General features: G+C 40.9%; 1 protein-coding gene across 1 annotated transcript in view; it reads left to right on the forward strand.

Annotated features, from left to right (window-relative positions):
• Positions 1 to 26,496, forward strand: part of CYP97B3 (cytochrome P450, family 97, subfamily B, polypeptide 3) — a 122,241-nt gene that overhangs the window by 71,953 nt on the left and 23,792 nt on the right. The window contains exons 11-12 of the mRNA XM_090010191.1: positions 12,864 to 12,955; positions 18,945 to 19,006. Coding sequence (XP_089866317.1) covers positions 12,864 to 12,955; positions 18,945 to 19,006 — 154 coding nt within the window. The remainder of the gene's footprint in view (positions 1 to 12,863; positions 12,956 to 18,944; positions 19,007 to 26,496) is intronic.

A 26,496-nucleotide genomic window follows, 5' to 3' on the forward strand; every position in this document is an offset into this window, starting at 1 on the left:
TAAACTGCGATATTTGACTGCATCAGGATATAACTCACCATCACAAATACTGAGCTTTTGGTTGACAACACTGGGTGTGAGTAGAGGTTTACAATCTGTCATTCCTGCTTTAGCCAGAAGATCAAGAGTGTATTTGTGTTGAGTTAATGACATTTTTTCATCTTGTTTGTCCACCTCTACACCAAGAAAATATCTTAGTTCCCCAAGGTCTTTCATTTTGAACCGCATACTCAATAAAGCTTTAATTCGTTGAATGTGGTCTGGAACATTACCAGTGATCACAATATCATCAACATATATGAGTAAGAAAACCACAGTGGTACTATTCTTATATATAAACAGAGAATGGTCAAGTTGGGAACGGAAGAAACCATGTTTCTGAATTTCTAAGGAAAAGCTTTCAAACCATGACCTAGAAGCTTGCTTCAAACCATACAAAGCTCTGGTTAATTTGCAAACATATTCTTTTGTGTCTCCCTCTGCATAACCTTGAGGTTGCTCCATGTAAACCTCTTCCTTTAAGTTCCCATGAAGGAATGCATTCTTAACATCAAGCTTACTAAGGGTCCAACCATGTTCATTTGCCAAACCTAGAATAATGCGAATAGTTCCCATTTTCAATACTGGGCTGAATGTCTCATCATAATCCTGACCATATTATTGAGTGAATGTAACGACCCCAACTCCTACCTTTGAAAAATGCGGAATATTTTTTTTTCTAAGAGTCGCGAAAAACTTCCCAGAGACCTGGGGTCTCTACAGTTCCAATTTCAGTTGGATAACCACACATCACAAAGCAACTTACATTTATCAAACATAACCAATCCACTGAACTCTTTATTAATGAATCAATAAGAGTAATATTTTCAATGTCAAAAGTGAAATATCAAATTGCAGGAAATCAGAAGAACTAAAAGAAAAATAACAGTAGAGCCACTCTGTCTGTAAGTGAAGCCGTCTGAAACAAATGTGACCCTCGTATCCCTCAGAAGCGAGTCGACTTCACTGCTCACTTGTACCTGGGAAAAACCAATAAAATAAGAGGGTCAGAAATCCGAAGAATTCTGCAGGTTTCCCTAATGAATCAAATAAGAAAAAGAGCATAAATAAGATCCATGTAATATTTTGAGGAATACGATTATAATCAATTCCTAAGTCAATTAACCATTCATGCATAATTAAACATTTAACAGGAGGGAACACGAAATATGTAACATTGATCACAACTTAATCAATAAGGCAATTAAATGCAAAAGAGCTCAACATCATACAATGATCAATATAAACAACCAAGTGAACAGGTAAACATGCATGAACTAATGCATAGCAAGAATATGCATGATTTATGTGCAATGCATAAACCATTTATTATCTTCCATTTAAGTTTTTCTCTTTCCATATGCATGTCCTATTAAATGCACACAATCCTTAAGTTCCTCTTTTTAATTTATCATTGCCCGCGGATACACCAAACGGGTACAGTCCCCGAGGTCAAGTAGGGTTCCCGGGGTAGCTTCACACACAATTTGTATTTTATTACCGGGTTCCAAACTTAGCCCTCGACCGATATCAGGAAACAGCACCATCCATCGGAACCTTGGAAACCAGCATCCAAAGTCGGGGACACCAGGGAAAACAGCATCCACTGGCGCCACTTTCTTGGTATACTAAAACAAACTCACAGCTGTGACTAACACACCACTCCCGGGTAAAGTGGCGGATTCTCCCTAAAACCGTGGCCAGGAGAAGAACCTCAATATCGGGTTCAGGGGCAACAAAACGCACACGGAGTTTTTGTATCCTCACGGTTTCCCCTAAACCGAATATCCAAGATTCCCACGCTAAAGCAGGGACATCAAGGAGAAAGTGAATTACACTATTCTTTACTTTATTTTATCTGGTTATTAATTCATTTCTTTTACACTTGCAAATTTACATGCGAAATTAATAACATAAGCTTGCACATCAGCATGCTAAACTTTTCACGGGACCACCGCCCATGACAACATAGAACAGTGCGGTAAAACATTAATATCACCTTTGATTTGTTGTAATGCATCAAAATAACTAAATCAGAGAACAACTGGTTCTCGAGGCTCACCCAGCCCCTGATGATCCAATTGACCATCAATGCATTTATAAGCAAAAATCATCAATCGCATGCCTCCACGCATTATTTTTCACATGCTTTTCAGTGCTCATTCGTGTATACAAATTTTTGGTGCATAAAACAATAAATTTATAAACATATGCATGAGTTCGCACATGTACAAGTTAAAGATGCATGCTTCCATTAAATGCTTTCATTCCATACACATGCTCATATCCCATGTATGATTTTATTTAGACTATGCATTCATGTCAATGCATGCTTTAACATACATGTTCATGTCACATACACACTTTGATGGAATTACACATCTTAATCAGCATGTGAACCTTCAAGTGGTGGTGCACGTGTCAATACATCAAGTTAGTGTGCGATATGCATAAGATGTAGCTTTGCAGCAAATACTTTGATTTTAGCTTAATGTGTGAGATGCAGGGAAACAAAACATGTCATGCTCTTACACACATAGGTCTGAATATCAGGTAAGCATAAATATGAAAATTTCAAGAACTGAACCTTACACAAGCTAATCTAACTCAGCCTAAAATATTTTAGTTTAAGCCTTGGCAAACAGCCTGTATGATAACAACCGAAAACATTTACATGTTTAGCTAAATTATGATAACACCCCTAACGTTTGTGTCATACAGATTACATGGGTGTATTCCTAACAATCTTTGCACGTCCATATGCCTCTCAATCACCTTGTAAATAGGTATGACAGGATGCATGATATAAATCCATTATGCTACTAAGAAATTTAACAATTATGAAGCAAATGACCACTTACACATGAATATATATAAAAAGAACAATATAACCATGCAAAGCTGGACTAACGCAGGTATAATGTAGTCTTATTTGAGAAGCAATGACCCAGCCAACCCGATCAGCTGGGTTTGGCACACAAACAACCCCACCCAGCCAACCCGGTAGGCTGGACCTGCTGATGCACACTGCTCAGCACACACCCATTTTTTTTTGAACTAACATAACTTTTCTTTTTTTTTTTGTTTCAGGTGGAATCTGCCAGCACTTGGCAGGTGCAGCGAGACCCACAAAGAAAAAAAACAGGGTATTGCTCAGCCAAGCCCAACTCGACTGGGCTGCCAGTGGGCTCGGCCTGTCAGGCCTGCACCAAGTCTGCCAACGGGCTGGCCCGATAGCTACCCCAACCAAGCCCAGCTTGGGTGGATCGATCCTGCATACATTGCAGGTCGATTCCACCATCTTGCTCTATAATAAAAGGAGGGAAATGATGGGGAACGAAAAATCAAAACAGATGGATGTTGAAAACGAAGGTAAAGAAATGCTTACAGGAGAAAAAAAAGGAAGAATAGAGGAAAGAGATCACTTACCTGTAGATCTGCTGCCGGGATGATCGGTTTCCTGGGGAGGTGAAGACGAATGATGCATGCAGAAGCAGAAAGGAAAGGGTGAAGGTAGATCCGAGAAGAAGGAAGAAGGTGGGGGGGGGTGAAGAAGCGGTCAGAGAGGGGAAAGAGGGATGATGCGGTGGTAGGGCGAAAACGGGTGAAAACAAGAGGAAGAAGAAGAAACAAAGGGGTGCGGTGGTGAAACGCGGGTGCCTAGGGTTTTCTTCTTTGCTGATTCTTAAAGAAGAGGAGGAAAAATCCAGAACGGTGCTTCCGTTCCGGATGGATGGAGGAGGGTGGGTTTGTTAACGATGTACGGGAGATGGAGGTTGAGAAGTGGTTGGAGGCACATGGGTGCCGGCGATGGAGGGGGCGATCGGCTGAGGGTTTTGGTGAGAGAGAGGGGAGAAGCCGTAACCCCATCCGATTTTTGTTTTTTACAAAGAATGAAACCCTAAAAAAAAGTTTTAAGAGGGGTCCTTCAAATTTATAAATTTTCAAGAGGAAGGCTCGTTTACCAGGTTTTTTTTTCTAAAAAGAGTTTTTTCTTAAAGAAAGATATTTTTAGAAAGAGGTTTTCAAAAACCGAATTTTGTTTAGACATATTTTTTTCTTTTCCTTTGCATTTTCCATTTTTTTTTGGTATTTTTGGAATAAAATCCTAAAATTTACAGAAAAACAAGGATTTAAACTAATTTTTTGTATTTTTGAGAAATATTTACAAAAGAAGGTTTTCAAGACTATTTTGGGAAAATTTCTTCAGAAAATGGGTTTGGACCCAAGTTTTGAGAAAATATTCGAGTTTTAAACCTCGAATCGAGGAATATAACACGATGGGTCCAAGCGGATACCAGACGAAGTGTCTGAGCCTTTCAAAAGTTATTTTGGAAATTTCGAGAATTTGATTTTATACATTGGACAACGAAGCTCGGATTTGGATCTTTTATCTGGATCCGGATCCGAAATTGAGTCAGATATACAAAATGAATTTAATTTCAGAAAACTTGAGAAATAAAATGGGATTTATATTTAAAAGTGACTCAATTACCCGAAAATGAAGATAAAGGGCAAAAAGGGAATATTTCCAAACTTTTGAAAAATTTGGGGTGTTCACATTAACCCTTTGGTAAATAGATCTGCAACTTGTCTCTCAGTATTGACGAACTCAGGTTCAATCTCTTTTTCTTCAACCTTCTGTCTCACAAAGTGTTGGTCGATCTCAATGTGCTTGGCACGACTATGATGTATTGGATTGAATGACATGTTGATAGCACTTTGGTTGTCACATAGCAAAGTCGTATGGGAAATCTTTTCTCCTACTTCGGTTAGTAGGTGCCTGATCCATGTGACTTCGGCAATAGCAGCAGCCATAGATATATACTCAGCCTCAGTGCTTGATCTAGCGATGGTCTTTTGTTTTCTACTGCTCCAAGAGACTAAATTTTTTCCGATGAAGACGCAATATCCTGATGTAGATCTTCGTTCATCAGGATCTCCTGCCCAGTCTGCATCACAATATACAGTGAGTCTGCGCTCATCTTTGCCATATGACTGTGGTGAATATATCAATCAATCTCCAATAGTCCCTTTCAGATATCTAAGGATCCTCTTGACCGCTTCCATATGTCCAGTACGTGGCGCATGCATAAATTGAGACACTTGATTGACTGAATAAACAATATCAGGTCTGGTGAATGTGAGGTACTGTAACATTCCTATTATGCTTCGATACCTGGTGGGGTCATCACACAGATCTCCATCTTGAGAGCTAAGTTTTTGATGAAGCACACTCAGAGTTCCCAGAGGTTTGCAGTCTTGCATGCCTGCCTTGCTGAGAACGTCTACGATGTATTTGTGCTGAGTGAGTGTCAAGCCATGAGCCTGGTTATCAACTTCTACGCCAAGAAAGTAACGTAGAACTCCAAGATCCTTCATTTTGAACCTCTGACCTAGTAAATCTTTTACTTCTTGGATGTGGGTCGCAGAGTTTCCTGTGATGACAATATCATCGACATAAATTAATAACAGAGTGCTCACAGTCTGACTTCTAAAGATAAATAATGAGTGGTCCAGCATGGAACGTGAAAATCCATGTTTCTGAATCTTTAGCGAGAAGCTATCAAACCATGAGCGAGATGCTTGCTTCATACCATAGATAGCTCTTTTTAACCTGCACACATGAGTTTTACAATTTTGTTCTTGATACCCAGGGGGTTGCTCCATGTATACTTCCTCCTTTAAGTCCCCATGTAAGAAAGCATTTTTTACATCCAGCTGACTCAACTTCCATCCATGTTCAACAGCTAGGGAAATAATAATTCGGATTGTTCCCATTCTTACAACTGGACTAAAAGTCTCATCATAGTCTTGTCCTGCTTCTTGAGTGAATCCTTTTGCTACAAGCCTTGCCTTGTACCGTTCAATAGTTCCATCTGGCTTGTGCTTTATTTTGTAGACCCATTTACATCCAACAACATTTTTGTCAGGTGGTCTGGGAACAACTTCCCAGGTTCCACATTCATGCAAGGCTTGCATTTCATCATTCATGGCCTCTACCCACTTAGTAGAAGTGGCTGCCTGGTAGTACATAGTGGGTTCTTCTTCCTTATTGAGAGCAGTTAAGAAAAGTTGAAAATCCAATGAGAAGTTGTTATAGCTGACGCACCTGTCAATGGGATGTCGTATGCGGTTTGATTTTCTGACTTCAAGAGTACGAGAATGATTCAGATTGCCGTCTGAGACATTATCTGAATGACTTGATGCTGTCGGTCTGTCTAGAATAGACAATGCCTTTGTATCTGCCTGGTACTTCTTCTGTATTCTGTGATCCCGACGTCCCAGTGTCTTCAAAAATCTCTTCTTCTTGCTGTACACAATCTGAGGAGCATGCTTCGTTGGAGTAAAAAAAAGTTCTGAACTCAACCACGGATAGTAAACTTCAGTTTGCATATTCGTTGCATCAGCTCCGTCATCAAAATTTTGTTCATCAAAGACAACATTTCTTGAGATTCTAATACATTTGTTGATGGGATCATAACACCTATATCCTTTGTAGTCATCTGCATATCCCACAAACCTACATTTCTGGGCTTTGTCATGAAACTTGTTTCTTAGGGACTAATCAATATGCACATAGCAAACACAACCAAAGACACGCAAATCATGATAACTAGGATGAGCTCCAAAAAGACAGTGATAAGGGGACTTATTTTCCAGAACAACCATGGGCAGCCTATTTATCACATGCACGGCAGAATGAAAGGCTTCTGTCCATAGGTTGATAGGGAGATGACTGTCATGAAGCATACTCATGGCACTTTCAACAATATGTCTATGTTTTCGTTCAGCAATCCCATTTTGTTGAGGGGTGTGGGGGCAAAACACCCTTCTTCCTATTCCATTATTTCGAAGAAAAGAAACAAAATCACGGGATGAAAATTCCCCACTTCCATCACATTGGAAAAATTGAATGGACTCAGAAAATTGATTTTTGACCAAGGAAAGAAAATTTTGAAACAAAGAGAAGACTTCCGACTTATTCTTTATGAAATATATCCAAGTGTATCGAGAATAACTATCAACAAAGATTAGATAGTATCTGCTCCCAGATCCAGAGACAATTGGGGCGGGTCCCCATACATCAGAACAAATAATCTCAAAAGGTTTTGAAGCTCTCTTATTAATGGAATGGAAAGGCAATACTTGACTCTTACATGAAAGACAACTGGAACACTTATGACTGCTCTCATTCCCATTAAGACTTTCTTTTGGAATGAGATTATTAGAAACAAGTTTCTTAATGAAATGACTCCCACAATGTCTTAACTGACTATGCCATAAGAACGGCTTATTACATTCAGAAATACTAAAAACACTGGCAGAAGAAGATGAACACAATTCTAACGAAGGCTTTGAATTCAGATGAGCAGGGCAGACAACATGACATGGAGCTTCTTCAAAGACATACATATTGCCTCGTCTTTTTCCTTCAGCGAATGTTTCCCTCGTGCGTAGGTCCTTGACCTGCACAGAGAAGGGAGTAAATTCAACTGAAGCATTATTATCATCAATAAGCTTGGAGACAGAGACGCTGTTTTTCTTAATGTCAGGAGCATGAAGAACATCAGAAAGAGTAAGAGTGGAATGTGACATGGGAATGACAGTTTTTCCATAATGAGTAACAGGATGGTGGGATCCATCTCCAGTAACAATCTTGCTTTTTCCAAAATAAGGAATACGATTAGAAATCTTACCTGCATCACCTGTCACATGAGTCGCTGCTCCTGAGTCAACAAACCAAGTGCCTTCATCACTCTGTTTCAATTTCAACTCTGACAAGGCAGATGTTAGTAGATCTTTGATGTCTCCACTATCTCTGGTATTTGTGAACTTTCTTTTCATTTCTGTCTATGGGCCTTTTCCTTTATTCTCTGGATTGTGCCAACAATTCGCCTTGATATGCCCCTTTTTGTTACAAAAGAAGCAAGTGGGGACAGATCTTGATCCCTGTGCATGAGCAGACATATTTGGAGTGGGAAGCAAACCACGCCCTCCGTATCCATTTCGCCCTTGTCTTCCTCGTCCTCATCCTCTTCCATAAGTCACTCCTGTGGCAAAAACTTCTTGAGAATTTGTGTGGATGTGAGTTTCTTCAGAGAATCCCTTCAGAGTCATTTCATACTGAATCAATTTCGCCCGTAACGCATCGAAGGAAGGAAGAACAGGAAGGCACAATAGTGAAGTGACTATCATATTGTAGTCAGATCCCAATCCACTCAGAGTTTGCTGCACCATGTCGTTGTCGCTTACGGCACATCCTATAACTGCAAGCTGATCTGTGATGGTCTTTATCTTGTTCAAATATTCCATGATGGTCATGGATTCTTTTCTTAACAACTGAAATTCCCTTTTAAGGAAAACCATCCTTGAGAAACCTGCGAATACGTCTGAACCAGTCGCTCCCAGAGTTGTAGCTCTGTACAATTGTCGGGAATGACAGCTAAAACTTCTTGAGACAGGGTTGAGGTGATGTATGCAACAACTGATTGATCTTTCCTTTCCCAATTGAGAAATTCTACATTTTTGACGTACACGATTGAACTCACCCCTTGATCATCTTTCTCTTCTCTCGGGACAAATTCTGGTGGAACAAGAGTGGTTCCGTCCAGGTGACTTAAGAGACCTTGACTCCTTATAAAAGGAATAATTTGTCTCTTCCAAATCAAGAAATTAGAGGTATTCAACTTTTCAGAGACGAGTTGGTTGAGGAAGCTTGAAGAAAGATTTGATTGAGAGTGATAAGGGTCCATTTGAAAAGAAACAACGAGAATGTCAACTAGAGTGTTCACAAAAAGTTCAGCCTTTTTTTTTTTTTGGAATCGCAGGCTGTCGGATGCAGGGAACTCGGTTTCTGAACCTTTTCTGTGCAGTCCAGAAACTGAGATTGATGAGATGAAGGATGCCTTCACACGTTAAAGGAACTCCTTTTTTTTTTTGATAAGAATAGAAATCGATAATCAAAGGATAAGTTTCACAGTATAGCAGTAAAGAATAAAAAAAACCGAATGTGCAAAGACAGACTTAGAGGGGATTAGGTAGGGCTGATCAAGAAAAGAAATTAAGGAGATACTGTGGGTGTCTGTGTTCACGTAAACGTGAATCACAGATTCACAAAAAAATGAAACCCACGTGAATAGAGGTCACGTGGATCACGGTTTCACCAAGGGAAGAAACCCACGTGAGGTGTGGGTACACAGTAAATTTCAGAAAGAGGGGAGAAAATGGGGAAGAACACAAGAAAAAAACCCACGTGAGGTGTGGGTACACAATAGATTTCAGAAAGAGGGGAGGAAATGGGGAAGAACAAAAGAGAAAAGAAAGGGAAAAGGGGGAACAAAAAAAGAAGAAGAGGGGAAAAGAAGAACCTCGATTTTCCGAACTCGCTCTTGTCGGAATCCTTCTCAGCCTCAGTCGGATCTATGCTCTGATACCATGAAAGTTTTTCACCTGTAGAGAAAAGAGAGAGAGGAAGAGAGAGGGAGACGGAGAAGAAACACAAGTTTTCTTTCAGCTGCTACGCTTTCTGTTTTTCTCATTACTTAAAATCGTGACCTAAAGGATGTTTTATAATGTTACAACACAATGATGTGGATCCGGGTCTGGTGTATCCAGACCCGATAGTTTAAGTGGGTTATAATACATGACTATGGAGATCGGGTCCACCTTTTTCAGGGGGCTCGACCCCTCCCTGACCAAAAGAGGCAGCAGGGAGGGCTCGACCCTCCCCTGTCGTCAAAGGTAGCAGGGAGGGTTCGACCCTCCCCTGCCGTAGTGAGACGCAGGGAGCAGGGAGGGGAACTCGACCCCCTCCTCCGTAACAACACATAGGGAGGGGCTCGACCCCTCCCCTGCTAACAGAGGCATCGGGAGGGGACTGGGCCCCTCCCTTGCAAAACCCATCGCAGGGAGGGGGCTCTGCCCCGCCCCTGGGGTTTTAAGGCAGCAAGGAGGGGGCTTTGCCCCTCCCTTGCGATTGAGGGAGGCAGGGAGGCGGCTCAGCCCCTCCCTGCGTAACAGAGAAGTGAAGGAGAAAGAGATAGGAGAAATAGGGGGAAAGAGGGGCGTACCTGGTGGTCGCCGACGGCAGCAACATTGGCGTCGGAGGGAGGTCGCAGGTGGCGGCGGGTCGGCAACGCAGAGGAGCGAGAGAGACCGAGAGGCTGTGAGGGAGAGAGACAGCGAGGGGGGGAGGGGGTTTCGTATTTGAAACCCCCTGCCTTGTTTTCTAAAGAAGGCTCGAGGGAGGCGGTGCCTCAATTGGGTCCGGGTCAGGTCCGGATCCGGATCCGGATCCGACCCGAATCCAAGCCTAATTTTTTTTTTGAGTTCTTACACACTTAGGTGTACTTTGGTATACGCAAGACAAGTAACATAGAGGAATGTTACGTAAATGTTACATATATCGTAACACAAATAACATCATGACAAGCACGGTTTTGGCCTTTTCCTTCTGAATATCTTTTAGGCCACGAGTGAATTGGATATTAGGGTCCAAAAATGGCAAATTGGTTAACATGCACCCTGTTCACATGGGACTAGGTGGCTAGGAAATCTAGTAACCATGGAGTAGACTAGAAACATTGAAAATTTCTCTAAGGTTTTCTGTAAACAATCACTATTTTTTGGGTGTCTCCCATCAGTTGTAGTGCTTCCATTATCTCCTTATCTAAGTATAGGAGCTTTATATGTATAGGATTTGAATTTTGCTATTCTTAGCATTGTTACCCTAGCATAATGGCATTTGGATCGAAGTTGGGACAAGGATTGACAACAAAAAAGATGATGATGAATAGTTTTGGATCAAAATTTGGACATCTAAATCCTAATTTCTATTTTATATACCTAAGAATCTTTTTATATTTTCCATGTGATTCCTGGTCGATATTTTTGCATCAATTGAGAATGTCTACCGAATTTCACCCAATGAATATCTAATTTCAACAAACCAAAACATCTTTTTTGGTTGCAAGTGGTAGACTATAAAGATTATTTACATCACATATATTGGCATTTAGTTCAATATGAGAGTGGATGAGAGTGCTGTGTTATAGGAAGAAACTGTTGCCTATATGAAGCAACATAATAAAAAATTCTGGCACGGTAATTTTGGAATCCAAGTGTTTTATGAAAAAGTTGAAATTCAAATCATGAATGGATCTTTTTTTAACTTATCTCTTTATTATACCACATTTTTCATGTGGGTCTCTTTTTGTAAAATCAAGCAATCAAATTGAAGGTTTCACTTTCACCATCGTCTAATTGATGTTCTTGTATGTATACCAGTAGATGAGATATCCTCTGTACTCCTGCTTGTCTTATGTTTGAGCTTATAAACCTACTTACTTTCTGTTGTATTTTTACCAAGGGAGCTCTAACAACTCTTTGCCACATTGATATAATGCATCACTGTCTTCATTCCTTAATTCTTTCACTTATGACCACACTAACTTGATTAGCTTGTTTTGGCTCATAATCTCCATAGCACAATGATGATTCCCTTGAATTCCATTGAGAAAGCATCATACTAGATTGTTCGGTCAGGCAGATGACTCATATTTACTGATCATTAAGTTCACTTCACTCTTCCAATGTTTTCTTGCTGTCTTGGTTGATTTATTTCTTTTTTTTTGTATTTTTTATGCTCAATTCTCGGGTCAACATCAACATCTATTCTGCTTCTCTAAGTGATTGACTTGCTTCTATTTTCTTAAACTTATTAAAGCACACTTTTAAATTGGACTTGATCCTTTGGACTTCATTGCTTATGATAATTATAAGGGAAATTTTGAAAGAATTTATGTCAATGGTGTCGATCAATGATGGAATCCTCAACTATGCAAACTTTGACTTGAGTGTTTCGTGGACTCCTTGTTGCTTCATATTTTTCGCATTCTTAGGAAAACAAAAAAAATTGTGGATGGTGTTTACTAATGTTGAAATCCTCAACTCTGCAAACTTTTGCCTAAATGTTTGGTGGACCAGTTGTCACTTCATGTTTTTCAGAAAACAAAAAATGGAAACATCAACTCACTCATTTTCATCTAATGGGAGAAAGATGCCTTGAAAATCTTAGTTTCATGACTATGACAGCTATCATCCTTGTCTGCATCCATATTCAGGGTACTCATTCTTTTAAAAAAATTTATTTTGCTCACAATTTAGATTAAGTATACTGGTTTGACTAAAATCAGAAACCAAAAGAAGAAAAGGGTAGTTCTGCAAACCAGAAAGGGGTAGTCCTGTATGAACTAAATGTTCCCTGATATCTGGAATCTACTAAAAAAATCAATCTAATAACAAGAATAAATCACCCTGCGTTTTGTATTCTTTTTTATTATGTACACATAAAAAAATAAAATCTGTAATGAAATTATTTTAATTGGAAATGATGCAATTTGAATGCGAAGAAACCCACTAAATGTTGTCTTCTTTTTGACGAGCTGCATGTAGAAAACTGCAAGTTTCCCATTTCAATAGTAGTAAGCTCTCTTTCATATGTTTTATTTGCAAAAGCTAAAATTTTCTTATGCTGAAAGGTTTTATGAAATCTTTTTATAATGTTAGTTGGACAGTTATTTGGCAAGAGTTATTTTTGGAATTTATATTATGAAATATGTATCCAATGTTTGCAAGATTCTGAGTTTCATGATTTTGATTTAAATGCATATTACGGATATGGTTTACATTTAAATAATTTTTGTATTTCTCATGTTCCAGATATTCTTATTTATTTGGCCCATCTATCATGTAATGGCATGTGAAACAGACATCATTTTCTGGATGTGAAGTCATGACTGCTGAATCGCTGATATATGCAGGTATATTCGGCTTATTATTGTAGAAACACTTCGTCTGTTTCCTCAACCACCATTGCTTATCAGACGTGCACTTCAGCCAGACTTATTACCCGGTATGGCTACCATTGTTAGTACGCTTTTTACATTGTTGTTTGAAGAAAGGAGTTAATACATCTGAGAATGCTTTTTTTGAAAGGTTTCATGCTTACACAAATAAAGGATCAATTATGGAAGTCTCTCTCTCTCTCTCTCCATGTGTTTGTGTATATGTCGATATGTATATGTGTATCTATATATAGATGTATGTGTGTGTATATGAATGTTTTCAACCATATCTCTATAATAGTGAAACATAATGTGTTCAAAATTTTATTTGAAAGTTAAACATATTGAAGAGATTAGAGATAACAATAGAGGGCAAGAGCTTCATTAGGGTTAACAAAAGGAGTTCAACGTTCATTGTGGAGGTCAACCACTCTATATACATACAAAGCTCTCTTATTATCAAAATGCAAAATAGATTAGATTATTTGCTGAGAAGTGATAAGATGTCTCAACTAGGAAATTTCATGGTTGCAGTACCCATAGTCCTGCACTCTGCTTTTGTGCTAGATCTTGCCATTGCTCTTTATTTCTGGCTACTCCATGAGACTAGGGGTGTCAACGGGCCTGGTTTACCCGGACCCGATCCGAACCAAACCCTATAGGGTTTGGGTAGGGTGATAAATAAGAAGACCCGGGTCCGGACCCGAAGGTCCGATTAATACATGGACCCGAGTATAGTTTGTGAAATTTTATACCAGACTCGGACCCCACCCGAGTTCCGAATAAGATCCACAAATTTTCAATGTAAAAATGATAAGAAATATGGTTTTACCGGGTACGGTTCATGTAGTTCTTATCGGGTCCGGGGTATGGTTTTTTTATAGTGGACTCAATTAGACTAGGATTTGGACCCGATACCATACCCAAAAATCTAGTCCAAGTATGGTTCTACCAGGCTCCAAACCAAACCTGACCCATTGACACCCCTACATGAGACTAGATGTTGACCAGGAGACACAATGTAACGGAAAAAAAATTGTTTTGGTTCGGGCCGGATCCGAACCCGACCCAGACCACCGACTCTCGCTGTCTTTTAAGACAGCGAGGCAAGCGGGAGGAGGGTTATGAAACCCCCTCACCGCCTCTCGCCCTCTCATCTCTTCCCGACTCTCTCTCTCGCTCATCCACCGCCACCGACGCCGGCAACTCTCGACAGCCCGCCGCCACCGACATCGGCGACCCCTCCTTTCTTTCTGGCGAGCTCCTTTTCGGCGAGCTTCCTCCGAAAACCCCCTGGTACGTCACCGCTTCCCCTTTTCCCCTCTCAGTTTCTTCTCTCTCTCTCTCTCTCTCCCTAACTTCTCTGTGTGGCCACGGGAGGGGTCAAACCCCCTCCCTGTGCCCCCTTTTAGCAGGGGAGGAGCACGACACCCCCCTCCTTGCTTCTGTTACGGCAGGGGAGGGACCGAGCTCCTCCTCTCTGCCCCCTTTTTGATGTGCCAGCAGGGGCCGATGGCCCCTACCTTTTTGATATGCCAGTAGGGGCCGATGGCCCCTGCCTTTTTGTTGTGCCAGCAGGGCCTGCCTTTTTGTCTGCCAGCAGGGGTCGATGGCTTCTGCCTTTTTGTTGTGCTAGCAGGGGCCATCGGCCCCTGCCTTTTTGTCTGCTAGCAGGGGCCGATGGCCCCTGCCTTTTTGTTGTGCCAGCAGGGGCCATCGACCCTTGCCTTTTTGTCTGCCAGCAGGGGCCGATGGCCCCTGCCTTTTTGTTTGCCAGTAGGGGCCATCGGCCCCTGCCTTTTTGTTTGCCAGCAGGGGCCAATGGCCCCGTGCCCTTTTGCGCGCGGGCCTATACCCTTGGCCTACAGGTCTGGGAAATCTTTGGAAGCTACATCGTGATGGGGACAGATCATTACAATTGTTGGTCTCCAACGAGGAATTCTTAGTAAACGTGAGTCATCTGCTCGCATTGACTACATCCCTCTTTAGGCGACAAGGCTCATTTGGCCCTGCCCTATCCTTTTTTCGAGTCATTTGGGACGGTTGGCCTCAACCCTATGTATCGGACAAGTCGAGTCTTTGCCTTGCTTTTGCTTTTGTCTGGGTTTGCATGTTAATATCGCATATTTGCAGCTACGACGGATCCCACTCGCGCTCCGCGACCCGAGCCGTCAATCGTGTATGTCCGCAGACGTCAGCAAGCTCGTAACCCTCCAAGGTAGGGGAAAATTACATAGAAGACTTGGATAATTGAATTAAGTTCAATTAAACTAAAAATGACCATTAAATGAATATATATATACAAATATATATATTTATACGAGTATGTACTTCACTCAAGGATGCGGTTTTTCACCATCCTTGCTCTTACCTTCTATCAGTTTTTACTTGCCGTCACGGATCGCGTCGAAATTTAGCGTTGCACTTCTGCTTACTGCCTTTACCTTGCCGTCGCGCTCTGCGCCTAGGCTCTGGTTTTTTGCATATATGTTGGTATTGCCTTGCTATTGCAGATGACGTGCAAGTTCTTGCTCTTTGCGTATGCCTTAAAGGCATCCTCGTGGAGGATGCAAGGGGCATTTACCACTCTCCCTCTTGCGATAAGAGTTTAGTCGGGAGCGAGCGAACTTCTTAGCGGGTGTTCTGTTGAGAAACCCGTATCTCGTCTATCGAGGTCGGTATCGAGTCGTGCAAGACATGTAGATACCCCGATAGCGGACGTGATTCGAGAAAATCACATGTATAATGTTGGCACAAGGTACTACTGTTTCAAAGGATAAAGTAAAGTAGATAAACTTTACATCTTTGTGAAACACTCCTGTTGAAGCTTCTATTGAGGAGCTATACCCCCCTTCATCCTAGAGTACTTGTAGTCGTGCATGACACGTCTAGTACTGCGATGATCGGATGAGACGATCGTGCGACCTCGAACAGTGCTAAATGCATAATGCTGTAATCACATAAATGGCCTCACATTCGCCTTCACAGGCAAGATGCTCGAGTGGTTTAAAGACCACAACATAGAATGGGTCGTTAGTTAAGCAACCCCTAACGTACCTATTCGCTTCTATGTGTCTGTCAAGGGAGAGGACAGAGCGGTAGAAACTCCAATGGACAGGTTGTTAACAACCACCCTACGGGCAACGATCCGGCCTCCCCAGTCATTGGAGTTAGGGGAAAGGGGCTACAATAGTTAGCTAAACACTTCTGCAGAAGTTGGATGCATCCGTGGCACTGCCTCCTTTGGGGAATCCTCTCTCGGCTAAAGCCGTCCCTTTGGAGCGGACTCAACTAGCTATTCGGGTTATTGAAAATACATAGAATAACAGAAGCCCGAACTAGTTTCAGTTGTTTCTATATTTTGCCTGCGCGTACCCGCAGGTTAGTAATTATCGAAACATAAGGTCTGTTCACACTGGTCGTAGGGTCGTCTGATTCGCTTGCACTACTGATTCGCTTGCACTACTGACTCGCTTGCACTACCTATGCGTTTGCACTAGTTATCTGCGTGCATTGCTTACCTGTTTAACTGCATATCTGCTTTAAACTGTGTAACCTACTGAATTAAATCTACATAATTCAGTTCCTTGTAGTCTCTCTTGTGTACCTACTAGTTTTTCGCGAAACTAACCCATTCTATTGGGTACAGGTGATGATTAGGTACACCACATGCGATGGCGCGATGGCAAGATGGCTTCAAGACGCTCTTCTTCCTACTCTTAGCTCGCGTCCTGTTGTTTGGGGTTTTGTAACGGATTTTCCTTGGGATATCCAAATTTTGTACTATTTGGAGAACTTCTTAAATGAAAGTGGCTTTTCCAAGTGTTTGCAAGTAGCATGGGTTGTGCGTTTTGGTTCTTTTAGCTAACGCGCCCAAAGTTGTCAGCTTGCCTTTCTGAAATTAACAAAAGTATAGTCTTTCGCTGATTTCGTAAACCATCTCTGAGATGAAGAGATTCCTTTTTAGTCTCTTGTCTGTTTTTCTGAAAGGTTTGCAAGTTTGAAATTTTGGGGTGTTACAATATCCTGAAAAATAATTTGGGTATATTATTTGATATTCTACGTTGTAGGCTATGTCACATGGGTGCGGGTGCGGGGATGCGGCACTTTCAAAAAACCTGGGTGCGGGGGTGCAACAAAAATATAAAAAATTATATATATATATATATATATATATATATATATATATAAGTCCAAAAGTTGGACATAAATGACCCTGGGTGCGTTGACTGCACCCAGGGTCAGGTTGACCGCATCAGGTGCGGGTGTGACACGGGTGCGGCCAGAGTTACTGGAAGCGCCTAGGGTAATGGGAAAGCACGAAACGTCGCGCTTCCGAAACGCGTGGGGAAGCGTGTCCCTTTTTTGAGAAGCGCGTTTCCCTTTTATGGGAAACACACTTCCCATTTATGGGAAGTACGCTTCCCCCACGCTTCTCCCACTCTTCTCCCTCTCTTCCAGTTCGCTTCCTAGGTCACTTCCGAGACAGTTCATAATTTTCTTCTAAGTGGTCCCATGCTTCCTCGCTTCCTACATTTTTTAAAGTGCCTCGCTTCCCGCTCCTGCTTCCCGCTCTCGCTTCCTCAACTGGAAACTCTGGGTGCGACACCTAGTTGGAGAATCCCTTTGACATATAGGGCAAAAAAAAATTTTCTTGGCAAATTTTTTTTAAGTCCAAGAATTGGACCAAAATGACCCTGGGTGCGTTGACCGCACCCATGGTTGGGTTGATCGCACCCATGGTTGGTTTGACCGCACCCGGTGCCGCACCTGCGTAGAGTCGTGTCGACGCGGGTGCGGCACCTTGCTAGCCGAATCCCTCTGACATAGGTTGTAGGTAAATACTGAAAGATGCATCCATCTTTTGATGCAAGGGAACATTTTGCCATATAACCCATAAATCAAATATTGCCATGCATTGTTGTAGATTTTTACAACATCAGATCTTGTAGACCATGATGCTTCATATCATAGCCTATTGGGAGCCCCCACATATTGTTACTTGACCATATGCATGATAGTCTCCCCATGTTCGTCAGTTTCAAGGTTCATAGTGTTAATTTGTATGCATATGATTGGATACAAATTCATGAGGGGTTGCCTATTGCCATGTTATCTCATGTTCTCTAGACATATCAGTACATTACTAGGACAGAGACTTGGTTAATTTCTGCCATGCATTTACTTTTTGTACTTTCAGAAAGTGCCCCTATTTAATGTAGGTGTGAAAATCAGTGCAAGGTTTATGAAATCGCCACTAACATTCTCCAATTATGGGTTGTCCATGTTGATAATGATCTATCTCAGTCATCTCCTTTTGTAGCTGTTCGCAATAACAAGCACCTTGCATATTGCTAACAGCCATAGTTTTTTGCGATAACTCCAAGGATGTTAAATGGATTATCATTGTTTGCATGATTACTTTCAGGATTAGGCCCTTGTTTAGCATGTGTTATAATTTAGAATTTCACCTGGAACTTCTTTTCAAAGTCTCTTCCTTCTGTTAGCACTTTTGCTCAACTATGTTAGATTGGTGTCCTCCAACCTTTGTTACATGGATATGGCTGAAGATACGGGGGATACAGCCATTTTTATGAAGTTTTCAATGTAATTAATATACAAGGAGATACAGAACGGGAGTCAAAATGGAGTATCCGTGTGACATAGCCTCCAACTTCTAATGGTTCCCAAGTAGTTTCTTCTTTGTACTGTTTGCTCCTTTTTTCAGTACTCTTTGTGAGATTGCTTTTACAGCTATTGGTAGTTTGGTTCTCGTCTCTGCCCTGCAAATTTTGTTTATATTGATATTTTTATCTTTTTCTTCGGTTTGTGCTTATGTGTATCTATCATCTGATTTTTAATGTTATCTCTTTAATATCATTAGACAGAACCTAGTTTTTTGGTTATCATTTCCTTTCATTGCTGGATGCCTCAAGGCTTCACATCTAACTCTGCATAGCTTTAAGTTCACTTTGAAACAATATTCTGCTTAATTTTTGTTTATGACAGCCCTAGATTATTGAAGATGGGCTTATAGTGCTGCAAAATAACTTGCAGGGGGATACACAGGTGATGTGGATGGCTATAAGATTCCTGCTGGGACTGATATTTTCATTTCTGTGAGGATGACACTGTTTAGTTTGCTTTTCTCTAAAATCCTTATTTCTAAGTATTTGCAATTCTGGCTGTACTTTTCTCTCTTAAATGATCAAATTATAAAGCTGAGAAAATGTTGTCTTATTTATGTCAGAACTATGGTCAACTTTCTAGCTGTTATTTGAATGCAGCTGTTCACTTGGTAGTAATGTAATCTATATGGTTATATTATGTTTATGCATAAGGGAAAACCTGTATACCAAGTTATATGAGGGTACAACTGTAGTTGAAGTTGTATTCAAAGCTTCTTCGGAGAGGACTAATGTGTTTGAGGTCCTTAATAGTTTGGAGGAGCACTCGGAGGAGGCTCTTGATAACCAGATGGCTGAAGGTGAGCTACACCCTTCAGTCTCGGGTGGTGGCATCCAACAGGTAGTAGCGGTAGATGGTCTACTGGTTTCTTGTATTGAGGTGGTTCAGGGAGTTGCTATTCCATCAGATCAGGAGCTGTGTCAAGCTGAACTTTTAAGCAGCCCTACGGGTGTAGTTGACATTCACGGAGGGGTTGGCCACAGCCATGCTGGTCCTCCTAAGGTGGTTGGGGCTCCTTCTGCCTCGGGAGAGGCAGTACCGAGGGACCCCTCAATTTTGGATGGGTTCATTTTCAGATTAGCAAGGGTGTTCGGCCTGAAGTTCAGTACAAGGCAGTGCCGAGGGACCCCCCAATTTCAGATGGGGCTCGTATTCAGATCAACAAGGGTGTTCAACCTGAAGTTTAGCATAATGTTGATCAGAGATTGAGTGATTCGGGTCCCCTAAGTCTGCTGATCAGTCCACTCTAAGGGCTGAATCGGCTGGTAAAGTTTTGGAATCAAAAGGGAAAAAGAAACTGGGGCACCCTAAGAAACCTATGCAGCTTGGTGGTGGTGGTGGAGGAACGATGAATCTTCATTTAAGGGGGCTAAGGAAGCCAATGGAAAATTATCTTTAGGTAATATTAAAATGAAGGTATTTAGCTGGAATATTAGTCTTTGCTAGAAATTTAGCTCATATTGAGTTGCATAATGCTATTAGATCATATAGGCCAGATATTATGTTCATTTTGGAGCTTATGATCTCTCCCAAGAGATTTGAAGCTTTTCCGTTACAATTATAAAGATTTTTGTTTTATGGATGATGGGTGGGGCTTAGAGGAGCGCATGTATGTTATGTGTTTCTAGAATCCGGACAGTGCTTCTTGTTCGAATATTCATGTTAATGACAAATATATTTGGCTGTTTGTGCATGATTTGGTTAAGAATTTTTTTTTTTATAGTGGCTGGAGTTTATCTTACTAATTATTACGGTTTCCGTATTTATCAGTTTAGCTCCCTCTTATCTGTTTTGGACACTTTTAAAGAGCCGTGGATGATTATTGGTGATTTTAATTTCATTTTTAACGCCACTGAGAAAATAGGGCTACCGCCTCTCTCCCAATCATGTAGCCATTTTAAGGATTTTATCTCTGCTGGGAGCCTGTTTGAAATTTATGATCTGAATCATAAGTTTACATGGGCTAATAATCAGAAAGGTGAGGGAGTAAAATTGACAGATGTTTTGTTAATTATCAATGGTTTGATGATATTGGCATGGGGAGCTCCCTTAAAATTCTTCCCAGAACTGTTGCTGATCATAGTCTTCTCATTTTTTATGTGGATTGTATTGTTTAGCATAAGAGATCTTCTCCTTTAAAATTTTATGCTATGTGGCTCTTGGATGAAGGTTGTCATAGGATTGTTGCTCAGTGTTGGAATTCATTTCAGGCTGGTTGTCCCATGATTCGTTTGTTAAATAAGCTTGATGATGTGAGGATGAAATTGGTTCAGTGGAACAAGTCTTTTTTTGGCAAGGTATGGGTGAAAAAGTAGATGTATTAGAAATTGACTTCAGGCTTTTCAAGCAGCCTTGGATTAATCTAATCCCAAGTCAAATGATTTTGAGGAAGAACTTGAGCTCAAACATCTTGAAAGATCTCTTATATGCAGGAGATGTATTGGAAGCAAAAATCCAGAGTTCAGTGGCTTAAGGCGATCAAAATATGAGATTTTTTATGGCTTCGGTAAATGGGAGGTGGCAGCGGAACACTATTCATTCTCTTTTGGTAAATGGTGACTACATAGAGTCAGGACTTGTTATTTGAAGACCAAGATAGGCAAGATGTTATGCCCATGCTGCCTGGCTTGTGTGTCTCGAGTGAGGAAAATAACCAGTTTCTAGCTGCAATCTCAAATAAATAGATCAAAGTTGTCTTCAAGGTGAATGGTAATAAGGCTCTCGACCCTGATGGCTTTCCAGGTATTTTTTCTAGGTGTTTTGACATTGTGGGTCATGATGTTTCTTTGGTTGTTAGATTTTTTTTTGTCAAAGGGAAGATTGTGAAGAGTGTTAAAATACTATGCATGTTCTTATCCCTAAGACTAGTGGTGCTCAATCCCTTTTCGAGTTTAGACCTATTTCTCTATGTAATTTTGTTTACAAGATTATTACAAAAATCATGGTGAATAGGATGAGGGGTATTTTGACGAGAATTATATCCTACAATCAAGGTGCTTTCTTGAAAGGTAAAGATATTCGAGATAGCATACTGCTTGTTCATGAAGTTGTTGATTCCATTATGAAGCAACATATCCCGACTCTATGTATTAAGTTGGATCTCTCCAAGGCCTACGATAGGGTTAATAGAGATTTTCGTAGAGTTCTCTTATTCAGCTTGGGTTCAGCGGATTATGGTATATGTCTCTACCCCTTTTTTTCATGTGGTAGTTAATGGTATTCCAGGAGATCACTAGAGGGATAAGGTAGGGGAATTTGATTTCCCCTTATTTATTTTTGGTAGTCATGGAGTGCCTTTCCAGGTGGTTGGCCTTGGGTGCCTCGAAGAATAAAGATCGGAGCCTTATACTTGTTATGATAAAATTATATCCCATTTATTCTTTGTTAAAATTTGCAAAGCCTAATTTCAAGTACCTTTCCCATCTCAAGAAGATTTTCCCCTGAGAATAATGGTATTTCATAGTGTAACCAGAAGATATGACAATATTCCTTGCATACCCACCCATCCAATTTTCGCTAAGTTTTGTGGTATTTTTGAGGATTTTATCCTTTTGCCAAAATGTGAACTAGTGAAACTCAAAAGTTTCAGCAAAACTTGATTTTTGCAAGTGAAGCATTTGCCTATACATTGAAATAGCAAAACTCAATTTTTGAGACCTACTTTTATTTTTTATTATTCTTTCACTCCCCGTCACCATCGCCACTTCACCATCACCACTACCGTCATCACTACCAGCACTTCTCCACCATACCACCACTACCACTATCATTGTCATTATCTTCATCACCATTACCACTGCCACCATCACCACTACCATCCTCACCATTGCCATCATCTCCATCCACCGTCACTATTACCACCACCACCAATCATTGCCACCATCACCATCACCATTACCACAACTATCAACATCACCACCGCCACTAGGTTTCGCTAGTCATATAGTAAATAGGTTTCACAACCGAGTTTCGTTGTTCTTTCGGAATTGAGTTTCACTATTCTATTGCACTGGTGATGGTGGTAATTGTGGTGATGACAATGGTGATAGATGGTGGTGGTGATAATGGTGATGGTAGTCATGGTCATGGTGGTGGTGATAATAGTGAAGAAGTAATGGTAGTGATGGTGGTGGTGGTGGCAATGGTGTTGGTGGAGAAGTGGTGGTGGTGATGTGGAGTGGAAGAAAAGTAGTTGTAAAAAACAAAAGTAGGCCTCATAAATTGAGTTTCGCTATGTTCATCAAAATAGCAAAACTCAGAATTGCCAGTGAAATTGAGATTCGTTTATACATCAAAATAGCTAAACTGGGGTACTTTCATTTTTAATTCGCTATTTTGATGTAGGTCTCATAAATTGAGTTTCGCTATTTTTTTGTGCAGACGGATCTCAGTTTTAGCGAAACTCAAAAGTTTTTGCGAAACTCGACTTTTGAGATTTGCCTATACATCAAAATAGCGAAACTCAAAATTGCCAGTGAAACTGAGATTCACCTATGTATCGAAATAGCAAAAATAAGGCATTTTCACTTTTAATTTGCTATTTTGATGTAGGTCTCATAAATTGAGTTTTGTTGAAAGACACACCCAACCCTAGGTAGAGAGAGAGAGAGATAGAGGGAAAGATAGAAGAGAGAGAGAGTGTGAGGGAGAGACGGCTACACAGAGAAAACACTTCCTCCATTATTAGGGCTTCTCTCTATGTTAAATAGAGAGAGGCTAAAAAGAATAATTACATCTTAGCCCATTATGAAAACATAATTTCAAATAGCCTCTAATATAAAAAGACTTAACTTAAAACCACCTATTCTCAACAATATCAAATAAACTTAAAACTTAAAACCTCTTAATCTCAACACTCCCCCTCAAGCTGGAGCATAGATATCAATCATGCTCAACTTGTCACAACATTTTGAGAAATTTGGTCTCGCCAGGGCTTTGGTAAAAACATCCGCTACTTGATCTTCGGAAGATACATGATCGGTGCAGATAAATCGAGCTTGAACCAGGTCACGAATATAGTGTCAGTCAACTTCAATATGTTTAGTCCTTTCATGAAACACTGGGTTGTTGGCAATATATGTAGCAACCCTATTGTCACACATCATCAACATAGGCAGGGGTACTTTCTCCTGAAGCTCGGTCAAGACTGATTTTACCCACATAATCTCAGCTGCAGTCTGGGCCATTGCTCGATATTCTGATTCAGCACTCGACCTGGCTACAACGGTTTGTTTCTTACTCCTCCAGGTAACAAGATTTCCTCCCACAAACACACAAAATCCAGATGTTGACTTCCTATCTTCGACAGATCCTGCGTAATCTGCGTCAGTGTAAGCAACCACATCCAAAGATGGATTTCGTTTAAACAACAGACCTTTACCAGGAGATGACTTTAAATACCGAAGAACCATCATAGCTGCATCCCAGTGAACTTTTGTAGGTTTGTCCATGAACTGACTGATTTTACTCACGGCTAATGAAATGTCAGGTCTAGTAACAGTCACATATAACAACTTACCCACCAAGGATCTAAAGCTGACACTATCCACATAGTCAGACTTCTCATCGAACATGTGAGTTTTGGGATCCATTGGAATATTAGCTAGCTTAGCTCCTAGCATTCCAGTTTCTTTTAATAAGTCCAACACATACTTTCTTTGAGACAACACTAAGCCCTCTCTGTTTCTTGCAACCTCGATACCCAGAAAATATCGAAGGTGACCAAGATCTTTAGTAACAAAGTGCTTCTGAAGATGATTTTTTGTTGCAGAAATATCTTGGGCACTGCTCCCTGTTAATATGATGTCATCGACATATACCACCATAACAACAATTCCAGTATTGGTTTTCTTGATAAACAAGGAATGATCTGAAGCTGACCTGACAAATCCAAAGCTCGACATTACCTCAAATAATTTGTGAAACCATGCCCGCGGACTCTGCTTCAGGCCATAAATAGCCTTCTTCAACTTACACACCTTCTGACACTCCCCCTGAACCTCGAAGCCTAGGGATTGTTGCATGTAGACAGTTTCATGCAAATCCCCATACAAAAAGGCATTCTTGACATCCAACTGAAATAAGGGCCATCCATGGTGCACAACAACAGAAAGAATGAGACAAATAGTGCCAAGACGAGCAACTGGGGAGAAAGTTTCAAAAAAGTCAACCCCGTAAGTCTGAGTGTAGCCTTTTGCAACCAACCGGGCTTTGTACCGTTCAATCGACCCATCTGAGTTATATTTAATGCTATATACCCATTTGCAGCCTACAATATCTGCATCTGCGGGAGGATCAACCAAGTCCCAGGTGCCTCGAGACCATAGGGCATCCATCTCATCACGCATAGCCTGCATCCAGTTGGAGTCGACTAGAGCTTGACTGTGATGAAGCGGAACAGACGAGGCAGACAGAGCAAAAATAAAATTCTTCATAGATGCCCCAAGATTAGCTTCTGATACAAATTGCGTGATGGGGTAAAGAGTGCACTGTCTCTTTCCCTTGCGCAGAGCAATGGGAAGATCAGCATCAGATATTTCTGTAATAAATTAACATGCTGCTTTCACAACACACACTTTCCAGCCAAACAGATCACGACACAGCAGGGAATCACAGCTGCTAATATTCATCTTCTGAACTCGAACAACAAAATAGAATCTGAGACAAACTTAGCACTCAGATTCACAACCAACTATAGTATGAGCACGCAGAAACATAGAACTTCAAAGCACAGGGCAACAATACAGTGCAGGAACCACAATACTCTCAGCCATATAATCACAGAAACCACGACAATAAAGAACTCGACAACAATACAGTGCAGGAAATCACGGCATCACGACAGAGATAAACTCAGCAAGAATCACGGCAGGGAATCACAACAGGGTTTACGTGGCGCTGATCAGATCTGTTTTAAGAAAAGGGCTGCGACACACAGCTTGATACCCACAATCGTAACAGGAAGTTTATAAGCACCCAAAATTGAACACAGACTTACCAAATCGACTCCAAGCAACGACTGCAATCTTGGTTAAGTCACAGCTTCAGATCACTGGTTCACGAGCAGCAGCCTCAGCACAATATAGTCACGGTCACAAACAGATCACGATACACCGGCTGCAGGCTGATCACGATCCAGCGCCACCACTACTGCTTCACACTTCACTACCAACATCATCCTTGAGCAACCTCAGCAGCAGCGTCATCCCAGAAGGGAGACCCGCTCTGATACCATGTTGAAAGACGCACCCCACCCTAGGTAGAGAGTGAGAGTGAGAGTGAGAGTGAGAGGGAGAGACGGCTGCACAGAGAAAACACTTCCTCCATTATTAGGGCTTCTCTCTATGTTAAATAGAGAGAGGCTAAAAAGAATAATTACATCTTAGCCCATTATGAAAACATAATTTCAAATAACCTCTAATATAAAAAGACTTAACTTAAAACCACCTATTCTCAACAATATCAAATAAACTTAAAACTTAAAACCTCTTAATCTCAACAAGTTTCACTATTTTGATGTATAGGCGAATCTCATTTCAATGAAACTCAAAAGTTTTAGCAAAAATTGACTTTTGTAAAACTGAAATTTTCCCATACATCAAAATAGCAAAACTCAAAATTGCCAGCAAAACAGAGATTCACCTACTTCTATTCTTCCACTCCCATCATCGCCACCACTTTTCTACCATCACCATCATGACCACCATCATTACTACCACCGCACCCATTGTCACCACCACCATTACTACCACCACTATCTATCACCATTGCCATCGCCCCAATTACCACCATCACCATTGCAATAGAATAATGAAACTCAGTTGCTAAAGAACATCGAAGCTCGGTTGTGAAACCTAGTTGCTATAGAACTAGCAAACCCTAGTGGTTGTGGTGATGATGATAGTGGTGGTAATGGTGATGG

The sequence above is a fragment of the Nuphar pumila genome, chromosome 6 (genome assembly GCF_984573655.1).
Source record: "Nuphar pumila chromosome 6, dmNupPumi1.hap1.1, whole genome shotgun sequence".
Lineage (NCBI taxonomy): Eukaryota > Viridiplantae > Streptophyta > Magnoliopsida > Nymphaeales > Nymphaeaceae > Nuphar > Nuphar pumila.